The sequence below is a fragment of the Brachyhypopomus gauderio genome, chromosome 9, assembly GCF_052324685.1.
Source record: "Brachyhypopomus gauderio isolate BG-103 chromosome 9, BGAUD_0.2, whole genome shotgun sequence".
NCBI lineage: Eukaryota > Metazoa > Chordata > Actinopteri > Gymnotiformes > Hypopomidae > Brachyhypopomus > Brachyhypopomus gauderio.
Genome location: NC_135219.1, coordinates 11,672,106 through 11,683,000, shown reverse-complemented (window position 1 = coordinate 11,683,000; position 10,895 = coordinate 11,672,106). Strand labels below are relative to the sequence as shown.

Below are 10,895 nucleotides of genomic sequence, written 5' to 3'. Positions count from 1 at the left end.
TTTATTGTTGTTATAAAGGGCACGTATACTTGATAGTGTTGGTTTAGTCATTTCGGAACGTATTTAGATTATTTGAACCTTTTTACATTCATTGTGACTGTAGTTGAAGTTGGGGCTTTAGAATGTTTTGTTTGATCTGATAAAAAACTTTGTGGGAAGGTTTTCTGTTCACTGATTCAACAGAAATTCTGAAGTAATAATGATACTTCATTTTTTATGAACGCATTTTCAGTGCCAAATAAAAGTGGCGTAAAGAAGTGACTCGTTAAGTGTCTGAGAGGAGGTCATGACTAATCTCTGGTTCGTAGTGCAATATTTCACTTGTCTTAGGGACATGATACTCGATACCATTGATAAAATATTTTATATTTATTATGCTCTATATATTTCACAGTTGATTTGAATCAATGAGAAAACCAGGGGAAACGGGCTAACGCGCCTTCGCTGTGAGCATGACACGCGCGCGAAAGCAGGGACCTGTCCGTCGCGACTGGTGCTGAAACAGTTCACGTGAAATGCCATTGACGATTAATGTTTTTTTATATATATAATAAAACGAATAGAGCTTTGGGAAGAACTGTGACATCATACAGTCGCGTGCGTAAAAAGTCTTTACTTTGTGCGGACTCATCGTGACGCAATTTGCTAAATAAGTAGATGGATATTGAAGGGTGTGACCTACAGCCTTCAAAGACTTTCACTGGAAGGCAGAATATCAGAGAGGCAGAATAACACCAGCGAGAAACTACGACAGGCGACTGGCAACAGCACAATCGCACGAGAGACGATGAAGATCAGCCGGTGCCAAGACGGAACCTCTAAGAGCTGGAGCAGCAGTTCGAGCACCGTGTTCCCCAGCGCGATGACTCCGTTAAACCTCACCACCCTCACGCTCGCAGTGTTCTTGATGTCAGCGATACCACTCTGCAGAAGTAAGTATGACAAGAAACTCAAACTTTTGAGTACGCGTCCATATATTTGCTGTTTGTGATTATCGAGAATTAAGTGCGTTTAGAAAGGTGTGCGCATAACTGCAGATAGGGATGCTGTATCCAGATCTGAAAGGATAATGAAGCGATATATTTAAAGACAAACTATGTGTCCTAAGTTATATTAAAGAGATCTTAACTACAGCAGTTCTTAAATTACTACAAGTGATTGGTCTGTTGTTGGCCAAGTAATAAGTTGTTCACTATTATAATCGATTATAGTGAAATATTTAATGAGACATTTAATAGTTAAGAACAGCCTACATTTGAAGTGTAACATTTATCATAATAATAAAATAATAATCTGTTGCCTTTTTTGAGGACGAGGGAGTTTTACAGTTGTGCAGGTGTAAGCGGAAAAGCAACATTTCCACAATTTCTTTCGGGTTTGCCAAATATATTACCAATAAATATTATGGGCATCACTTAAAATATTTAAGTTGCATATTTTACGACGTAGGCCTATTTAACGACTATTGTAAAATCAAATGTAATGTTTTTGTTGAAGAATTTATTTTTTCGCCTGGGAAAACAGTTTGCACTTGTTTTCGTGCATGTTCGCTGCACAGGAATGAGTTTCCAAAAACAGTTTAAATGGCAGGCCGAGTACTCCACGAAACATACTTTCTCATTTAAAACGATCTTAATTCTACGATGATTTAGTGAAACTTATCATTGATTTGCTAGTAGTAACGCGAGTTTTTGCTGCGCATGAAGTGCACAGTGACACTGCGATCCGCGCTACACATGGACCATGTAGTACCGTCTAACCTCCAACACACCCACCAACAGACAAACCAAAACACTCTAAACGACGCCTAGTACGACCACGGCCGAGTCTGAAGGTTTTCGCTCATTTTACGGGCAACAGTGTGGATGTAGTCTTAAGCGGAACTAACAGATTGAAGACAGATCGGAACGGAATTACTGGGAACGCATGTACAATAACGGTCATTTAAACAGGAGTGACACCTCAGGCACTGTAGCTGCACTGTAGCCTGTAAGAGTAGTCTATTTTAGGCTTCACTCAGTGGTCATCCCTGTCGCACTCACGCCTGGGATTCATCTGATCTTCAGATTACATGAGCATGTCGTCCAGGCAATTCAGAATACTTTACATTTCTAAACATGTGACCCTTGGTAAATCACATTTAGAAACTTTTAGACAGATGAATGGAGTCGGTTTGTATAGGTACACTAGTCTGACAACAAATGAGATGGTTAAGTATCCTGGTATTTTTGGTTGTGAGGTTCATTACAGTAGCGTTCCATGTATTGCTTCCCTCTAGTCCTAATTCTGCTAGTTCTAAACCTACAATCCTGCAGTTTTCTTAAAAGAAAATGAACCCACATGAAACTAATTCCCTCGCTGTGTTATAAGAACTCATATTGGCTTTAAAAATGTTGATCTTCATTACTTGATGATTCTCTGTGACCAGAAAAAACATTATGAGGTGATATTTGAATTGATAATTCCACATCTTGTCGAAGTCAATGAAGCATACAATCTGACACCGTCAGCTTTTAAACAGCTACATTTAAACATCTAAACATGTGCATTTTGTTCTCAAAAGTGGAAGGTCAGGAAAAGAAAATCATGCCAATAAAAGCCAGTTCTCCCAGCAGTTCACCCAAGCCAGGTCCTAATTTTGACCATTAAACAAAACAGCAAAACTCTCTCTCTCTCTCTCTCTCTCTCTCTCTCTCTCTCTCTCTGTGTGTGTGTGTGTGTGTGTGTGTGTGTGTTAAAGGTGCTCCAGTGTTCCTGAATCCAGCCACAATAGAGCATGACTTGCTAACCCAAGTAAGTATCGTCCATACACCAAATGCATGTATGTACAGACATTCACTGAAGAGGTCATGAAGCATCATCACACTCACCCAGGCATTATTTTAATCCACTTCTAATCCATCTTACTTATTCCTTATTACTGTAATTTATTATATTGTGGGATTAACATTTAACATTTAATCTGACATTAAAGTGTCATAACACATTGCAATGACTGAATCTCCGCTTTCTCAGTTCATGTGAACAAAGCAATTTCCCTGGGGATCAATAAAGTTGTTATCAAAGAGTGTCACTGAGTAGCTATATGGAATTGCTCAGAGAACTGTGGGAGGAGCTAAGTTTCATACACATGAACATGGGGTTCAACATATAATTCAAGGCTTATGACTCAGCATTTTTATAACATCTCCTTCACATGTTTTTCAAATATGATGTATAGATTTCCATTTCAGATAGATTTCAAATTCTAGTATATTTGAACTTCTTAGCTTTGAACATGTGAAAAAAATCAGTGTTTGATAGAAAACCCTCTTCAACAGATGTTCACCCTGCACTCTCTCTCTCTCAGATAATTAAAGTCTGCACGTCTCAGCTCTCTGCAGAAAGACCGCTCAGAGTGAGTGAAGCCACGCCCCTTTAGCCAAACACTGTGTGCGTTAGTGTGACCGAGCAAAGCCGGAGCGACGTGACGTCGGCTCTGTTCTGGCAGTCGACCTTTGCAAAAACATCTCTAACCATTTCCTCAATGCGAAGCCTGTAGTCTTGAGACATTTGCATGAAAAGTATCCAATTGAACTGTCTCTGACATCCCTGCCTCTTGTTCAGACTCAGGATGGACTGCAGGACCTCTGTGGCTTGATGCTGGAAGTGGTGCGGACAGCTAAGGTGAGCTTTCTCCTGCTCTAATATGCTGTAATGCTTGATCTTTACGTCCATTAATCATGCAGCTTCTAAAAGCATTTTATAAATCAAACATGAAAAGCAAATGCCTGCTGTGGTAAGCAGGTAAAGTGAAGCAGGTAAAGTGGAGCAGGTAAAGTGAAGCAGGTAAAGTGAAGCAGGTAAAGTGGAGCAGTTAAAGTGAAGCAGTTAACGTGAAGTGGGTAAAGTGAAGCGGGTAAAGTGAAGCGGGTAAAGTGGAGCAGGTGAAGTGAAGCGGGTAAAGTGAAGCGGGTAAAGTGGAGCAGGTAAAGTGAAGTGGGTAAAGTGAAGCGGGTAAAGTGGAGCGGGTTAAGTGGAGCGGGTAAAATGGAGCGGGTAAAGTGGAGCGGGTAAAGTGGAGCAGGTAAAGTGGAGCAGTTAAAGTGAAGCGGGTAAAGTGAAGCGGGTAAAGTGGAGCGGGTGAAGTGGAGCGGGTGAAGTGGAGCAGGTAAAGTGAAGCGGGTAAAGTGAAGCGGGTAAAGTGGAGCGGGTAAAGTGAAGCGGGTAAAGTGAAGTAGGTAAAGTGAAGCGGGTAAAGTGAAGCGGGTAAAGTGGAGCGGGTTAAGTGGAGCGGGTTAAGTGGAGCGGGTAAAGTGAAGCGGGTAAAGTGAAGCGGGTAAAGTGGAGCGGGTAAAGTGAAGTAGGTAAAGTGAAGCGGGTAAAGTGGAGCAGGTAAAGTGGAGCAGGTAAAGTGAAGCAGGTAAAGTGATGCAGGTAAAGTGAAGCAGGTAAAGTGGAGCAGGTAAAGTGATGCGGGTAAAGTGAAGCGGGTAAAGTGAAGCGGGTAAAGTGAAGTAGGTAAAGTGAAACGAGTAAAGTGGAGCAGGTAAAGTGGAGCAGGTAAAGTGGAGCGAGTAAAGTGGAGCGGGTAAAGTGAAGCGGGTAAAGTGGAGCGGATAAAGTGAAGCAGGTAAATTGAAGCGGGTAAAGTGGAGCGGGTAAAGTGGAGCAGGTAAAGTGATGCGGGTAAAGTGAAGCGGGTAAAGTGAAGTAGGAAAAGTGAAACGAGTAAAGTGGAGCAGGTAAAGTGGAGCAGGTAAAGTGGAGCGCGTTAAGTGGAGCAGGTAAAGTGATGCAGGTAAAGTGAAGCGGGTAAAGTGAAGCGGGTAAAGTGGAGCGGGTAAAGTGAAGTAGGTAAAGTGGAGCAGGTAAAGTGGAGCGGGTAAAGTGGAGCGGGTAAAGTGAAGCGGGTAAAGTGAAGCGGGTAAAGTGAAGCGGGTAAAGTGAATTAGGTAAAGTGAAGCAGGTAAAGTGAAGCGGGTAAAGTGGAACAGGTAAAGTAAAGTTTGTGTCTGTCTGCAGGAGTTGCCAGTTCGAGACACCAGTAAAAGGGTGAGTAGTTCTGTCTTTTACAGTCACATTCAGAGACTGCGCAAATTACAGTCTGATTGTATCAAAACATCAACCTTCTTTTCTGTTTTTGTGTACTCCTGTAATCCCGTGTTTGTGCTGTTGTACACATGTACTGTATGTTTTGGGTATTGTCTGAACTTTGTTTGTATGTGCACCTTGCCGTGTTTGTATGTGCGTACTAATGTGAACGTGTGTAGTTTTTGTTTCATTACTCTAAGCCGAATGGTGCTGGACTCTCGGATGATGCGGTAGGTCATGTGGGACTCGCTCGTGTGCTCTAACGTCTTGTAACGCCTTGTAATGCCTTGTAACGCCTCATAACTGGTAACGTCTGCTGATCGCTTCTCTCTCTGACGCTGTTCTCCAAATATTCTCACCATTTCCTTATTCATGTAATTGCACAATCCTGCACAAAGGTATCAGATAATCACACACTGACACACACACAGAGTGTTTGTCACTTGAGTACCATGACACATCACCTGGAGTGCCAAGACATATTAGAGCATTAACATGGAAGAATTCAAACTGTCCCAAAGATGTAGAACTCTTGATTTGACAGCGTCTTTTGTTCATAAGCTATTCAGTTATTACAGTCTTTCTTAAGTGCTGCAATTTTCTTTAAATCTTTGCCAAACTTTTAAGTTTAGCAAATTAATTTTGGATGGAATTAGTTGTAATTGTGTAATTGTGTGACTACTAACAGCTGAGAAAGTATGAAAAGATAAGGGTATGATGAGTGGTTTTCCTGTTGTAGACATGTGTAGAGAGAGAAAGAGAGAGAGAACATTTTAGAGAATTGACTGCTGCCCCCTAGAAGACCCACCAGGAAGCTGTGTGTTGATATGTTTCAGTAAAAGTAACTCATGGTAAAGCCCAAGCAAGGAGGAACGTATGTGAATACATCCAGGAAAGTTTGAAAGTGCATTGGTGCCCCCTGTACTTGCAATTAGCACAGAGTATCTGCTTTTGCATGGCCTGTTCAAGTGTGTGTGTGTGTGTGTGTGTGTGTGTGTGTGTGTGTGTGTGTGTGTGTGTGTGTGTGTGTGTGTGTGTGTGTGTGTGTGTGTGTAATGCATGTAAATGCACTCCAAGTGCAATATGAACACTGAGCTGCACTGAGGACGGTTGTGTGTGTGTGTGTGTGTGTGTGTGTGCGCTTGTGCGTGTGGACGCGTCCTCTCTGCAACCCATGCCCTAACTTTTTCAGGGGCAAATGTTCATGGATCTCATCTCTCTCCGTGTGTGTGTGTGTGTATGTGTGTGTGCGTGTATATTTATACATGTCTGTCAGTCCACTGTATTCCACCCTCTCCTGCAGCTCATGCCCCAGCTCCACAGCCGAAGACGCAGAAGAACAGCTCCGCTCGTACGTACCTCCGCAGGGTCACTGCTGCTCACGCTGCGGGAACACTCCACCCCCGGCCCTGCCCTGTCAGACCTTGACCACTGTGAAATACACCTCGGCCTTAGACGCGCTCGTGAAGTCACTGCTGGTGCTTCCGAGTCGCGTCTCGTTGCGCAGGTGTAATGTTGGTTTGGCTATTGCATGCCACCGTAATTCATGATGCTGTGGTAATGTGTGTACCATTTGATGTGGCTGCTGTGTACCTTGTCTATGGGACCAGGGAGTATGACTAGTGTTTGTCATATTTTTTGTTGTTGTTGTAATGCGGTTTCCTTTTCATTATGTCATATGGCGTTGTGTCTCAGAGCTCTTGATAGCACTTCTGGCATTGCAGTGTAGGAAACACATGATGTCATGAACAGCCACAGCTAGTTACATGGTTCTGGAGGGATTTTAGAAGGAAATTGCTAGGTTATGAGAACTGCATCCTCCTTTAATATGTTATGATTCACCTTTTTATGCCATAATGAGTCGTTCAATTATGTATCGCCTCTGAGCCTTTTTCTCTGCACATATGTTATCAGGACAGTACAAAAATGATTTCTGTGGATGTTTTGGGTATTTGTGACTGAGTGAAATGATATGAACATGAGTATTCATTCATGACCTTGAAGAATAATGTACTTCTTTTCAATTTTAGACTGGAATTCCTTTTATTTCAATGGTTCTGGCTGTATGTACTATCCTTCTGAATTGTAACTCATCGGTTTGGCTGTGTTTTCAGTTTAGTTTTATGTGTGTGTGTGTGTGTGTGTGTGTGTGTGTGTGTGTGTGTGTGTGTGTGTGTGTGTGTGTGTGTGTGTGTGTGTGTGTGTGTGTGTGTGTGTGTGTTTGGGGGGGCGGGCGTAGGGACTGGGAGCACTTTGTTTCTGCTTGCGTGCGTCTCAAACATTAATGAACTAAGCTTCAAAATGAGTTGCATTATGTGTTCTCTTCCATGTGGCTGGTAATTATTGTCTAAAATTATCTGAACTGCCCAGCACTGTATAGCACAGGCACTCCAGCATCACCAGGCACGTAAACACCCTGCGCTCCTACCACTTTTGTTCCTTGGACCAAAAAAAAAACCCTCTGGGTACAATTTGCACCAGTGGTGGCCGCTCAGAATGTTTTGTTACTGTCAACTGCTGTGTTGACACAATCCTTAAGACAGAACATAGCTCCAAAGGACAGGTTTGTACAGATCCTGTTCTAAATCTGAAGACATTAAGAATGTGGAAAATAAGTGCAGTGTATCAGGTAGAATGTTGAAACCTGAGCCAAAATTACAAATGAGATCTTACGGGTGGTTGCATGGATGCTCTGCCCTCACTGATACGTGCTGAAGGACCAGTGCTGAAAACGTTTTAAGGGGCAGAGCTGTGATACTGACGGACATAGACATTGTTACCTGCGGGGACAATACCCCATAAATTCTTAGAACTCTTATCCAGGTTTAGGCAAAGAGTTGGAATATTTCACTGCTTGTTTGGCTAAGGGGCAGAGGAGGTGTACCCTGAAAGGACATCTGAATCCTGGGGGGCGTGGTGCAATTGTGGCAAACGTTGCTACTTATCGATCCGGTTTGCTTATTTGCCGTTTCCATCCAGTAGTGCTTAAATTGTAGAAATGTTGAAATTGAAAGGATATAGATCTTCTCATGTGTGTGTTGTGCACTGGGTTTGCTGTGCTGCTGGGGCAAACTGTGAAGCCAGAGTTTGAGAGATTGTCATTCTTCATTACTGTTGTTGATGTGTTGTGCTAGCTGTGCCTAAACCAGCGCCCTCTCTGTTCAGGAGGAGCTTCAGAGCCCGAGAACTATTCAGAGTAGGGGATACTTCTTATATCGGGTAGGAAACCACACTGTGACTCATCTGTCTAGGCGTCTGTCCATCTGCCTGTCTTTAAATTCAGACTTCAAATGTGTTATAGTTTTAATCTTACGAATGCTTCATAATAACTGCAGTCACACATTCTTGTCTGTACAGCCACGAAATGGAAGACGGTCAACAGAATATGTGTAAAAAGCAGAAAAAAGGTAAATCATTTCTGTACATGGCCTCAAATTCACAGTTGTTCATTCTTTGACTAAATGGAATCAATAGTTCTCACTGGGTTTAGTGTCTCTGTCTCACTTTCTAGGCCTGGTCTGGTGGAGCTGCTGTTTAGACCTGACCAGAGAATCCCACACACCACCCCCATGTCGGGGTCAACCTGTTTCCCTCCTTCCTCTGTGGAGTATAGTGATGCTGAATGTAAATAGACAATCTAAACATTTCTTTTTGGCCCAAAGGTTCTGATCATGCAACCCTGTTGTGTCTTTTGAATTAAAAGCATTTCTGAAATATTCTCTCATCGTTGAGATGTGATTTTAAATAACTAGCTTCAAACCTCCCTATCCTCACTGAGTGCATATGAAAGAAACTGGCCAATAGTCTTACAATGTTACAATGACCCCCTTTCCTCAGGAATATATATATATATATATATATATATATATATATATATATATATATATATATATATATATATATATATATATATATATATATACAAACCTTGCCCATACTTCTGATCCTATCTGGTTTTCAGAGACGATAGTGCACGAGTTTCCTTCTATGCCAGGGGTGTCAAACATACCGGAACCGGTCCAGCCCATGGAAGAAACCTGCATTATTAAAGAAGAATAAACTCCATTTTATTTAAAATCTGCAGTTTATATATTGTCCGTTAGGGGCATGTTTTAGTCAGTTATATCGCTTTACTCGCTTTTACTGTTGACCCTGGCAAGTGAAATGTCTTTGTCAAAAAAGAGAAAAGTGGACACAGAATGTCGGATTTTTCAAGAATAATGGAAAGTTCATGTGTTCAGAGTTGCTTCCCAGATGTGGAAAATGTCACTGTGATCAGTTTGTATGCATAATGCACTTAATTAAATAAATGTTTAACTGAGTAGAAGTCTTGTTGAAATTGCACATACTTTTCTTAAAAAGTAAAAGTAAAAAGTTGTTCATAATATATTTAGTAAAAGCACAATTCATAAAAAAGTGGATATATTGTTAGTTCAATTTAATTTTGGAATGAGTTTACTGGTCTGGTCCTCTTGAGATCCGATTAAGTTGTTTTCGGCCCCCAGACCAAAATGAGTTTGACACCCCTGTTCTATGCGTTATGAGTATTTACATACTTTCAAAATTCATAGTTTTGTTCCCGCAAGATTATGCATATGGTGAAAGAAACACACTTCTTAGAACACTCAGTGTACGACGTAATCAACGGTGTTTACTGTTCACTATATCGATCGTTATAACAGACTCAGGAAGTGCGCAATATCATACAGCTGGATGTGCAGCGTCTTAATACTACTGTGGTCATGTATCTGCACGCACGTGTAGGCTACTTTCACGTGTGTGGCGGTGCGTAGTTTTGTTACAAAGTGTTGAATCTAAGTTTAAATTAAGGAATATGAAAAAAGATGTCAGTGAAACCTGGAGTGTAAGAGAAGCAACAGATGTAAAACATTTTTCGCAGTAGCGGTGACTCTTACACACACACACACACACACACACACAGAGGCCTCAATTCTCCAAGCACCGAGCATAATGACGCAAAATCCATAATGACGTGACTCAACCTTGGAACAAGAATCGCACGCGGAAAGCATGAATGTGTTCATACAGCGCCATCTTGCGGTCTCTATTAAAACGGCAGGACTAATACGATCACATAAAATGAGAAATACATTGTGGCAGATTCCACGGACTTGGGCTGTGGACCCGTGAATGGACAGACTGGCCGTCTAACTCGCCCCTCATTTTACTAGTTCAAAAATGATGTCCGTTACTACTAATTCAAAAAATGTCCGTTGTATTCTGTGTATTTGTGCAAGTTATTTTCTTAGAGTCACGTTCTCTTTTAAGTTACTGTTTAGAAAACATCGTATCCTTTTTTGTCCATGTCCACCCTTTTGAGCAACCTCCCCTGAACATGGTGAGTGGTTTATAAAAACCTGTTATAAAACTAAGTGACCAGTAGATGTCCCTAGGGGTCCGTGTACGTTTTAGCCATTGGAAAAAGAATAGAAAACGAACGACAAAAATTTGTTACACGCAACGTTATGCAATTAGATAATTAATCTAGTTTGATACATGAAACGCAATTTGTTTTGTTTATTTATTTTTACCATGAAACTGTATTCTCGAATGTACGCAGGATAAATGTGGATATATTGCACTCATCACTTTGATTGTGTTACTCGCTCGCTGTACTACGCAGAGAGGCGCGAGAGAACAGGTCTCATGCCGGATACCGACTCCTCGGCAGAATCCGACTCCCCTTGTTTGCACGCGCATAAAGACGATACAGATATTCGCGATTTACGTTGTTTCTATGTATAAATAAGGGCTTATCTTTAATTATCCATCACAGCAAACGGCGCAGCATTATCTATAGC

At 41.6% G+C, this 10,895-nt stretch overlaps 1 protein-coding gene across 7 annotated transcripts; it reads left to right on the top strand.

Annotated features, from left to right (window-relative positions):
- The first annotated feature begins 617 nt into the window (after positions 1–617).
- nmu (neuromedin U) lies at positions 618–8,888 on the top strand. 7 transcript variants are annotated; one of them, XM_077016211.1, is made up of 10 exons: positions 618–932; positions 2,741–2,793; positions 3,350–3,397; positions 3,607–3,666; positions 5,005–5,034; positions 5,274–5,303; positions 6,350–6,424; positions 8,239–8,292; positions 8,431–8,480; positions 8,585–8,888. In XM_077016211.1, the coding sequence occupies exons 1-9, from the start codon at positions 788–790 to the stop codon at positions 8,464–8,466; spliced, it is 531 nt and encodes a 176-aa protein (XP_076872326.1). In that variant the 5' UTR covers positions 618–787; the 3' UTR covers positions 8,467–8,480; positions 8,585–8,888. The 7 variants fall into 7 exon arrangements, with proteins under 7 accessions (XP_076872326.1, XP_076872321.1, XP_076872324.1 ...); XM_077016206.1 differs by having other exon boundaries at positions 6,350–6,580; XM_077016209.1 differs by having other exon boundaries at positions 5,253–5,303.
- The last annotated feature ends 2,007 nt before the right edge of the window (positions 8,889–10,895 follow it).

Excerpts from the sequence above, each read along its gene's own strand:
- nmu (XM_077016205.1), top strand. The coding sequence starts at position 788 with ATGAAGATCAGCCGGTGCCAAGACGGAACCTCTAAGAGCTGGAGCAGC. Across the intron at positions 2,794-3,349 it reads AGCATGACTTGCTAACCCAA|ATAATTAAAGTCTGCACGTC; the intron begins GTAAGTATCGTC and ends TCTCTCTCTCAG. Across the intron at positions 5,035-5,252 it reads TTCGAGACACCAGTAAAAGG|TTTTTGTTTCATTACTCTAA; the intron begins GTGAGTAGTTCT and ends GAACGTGTGTAG.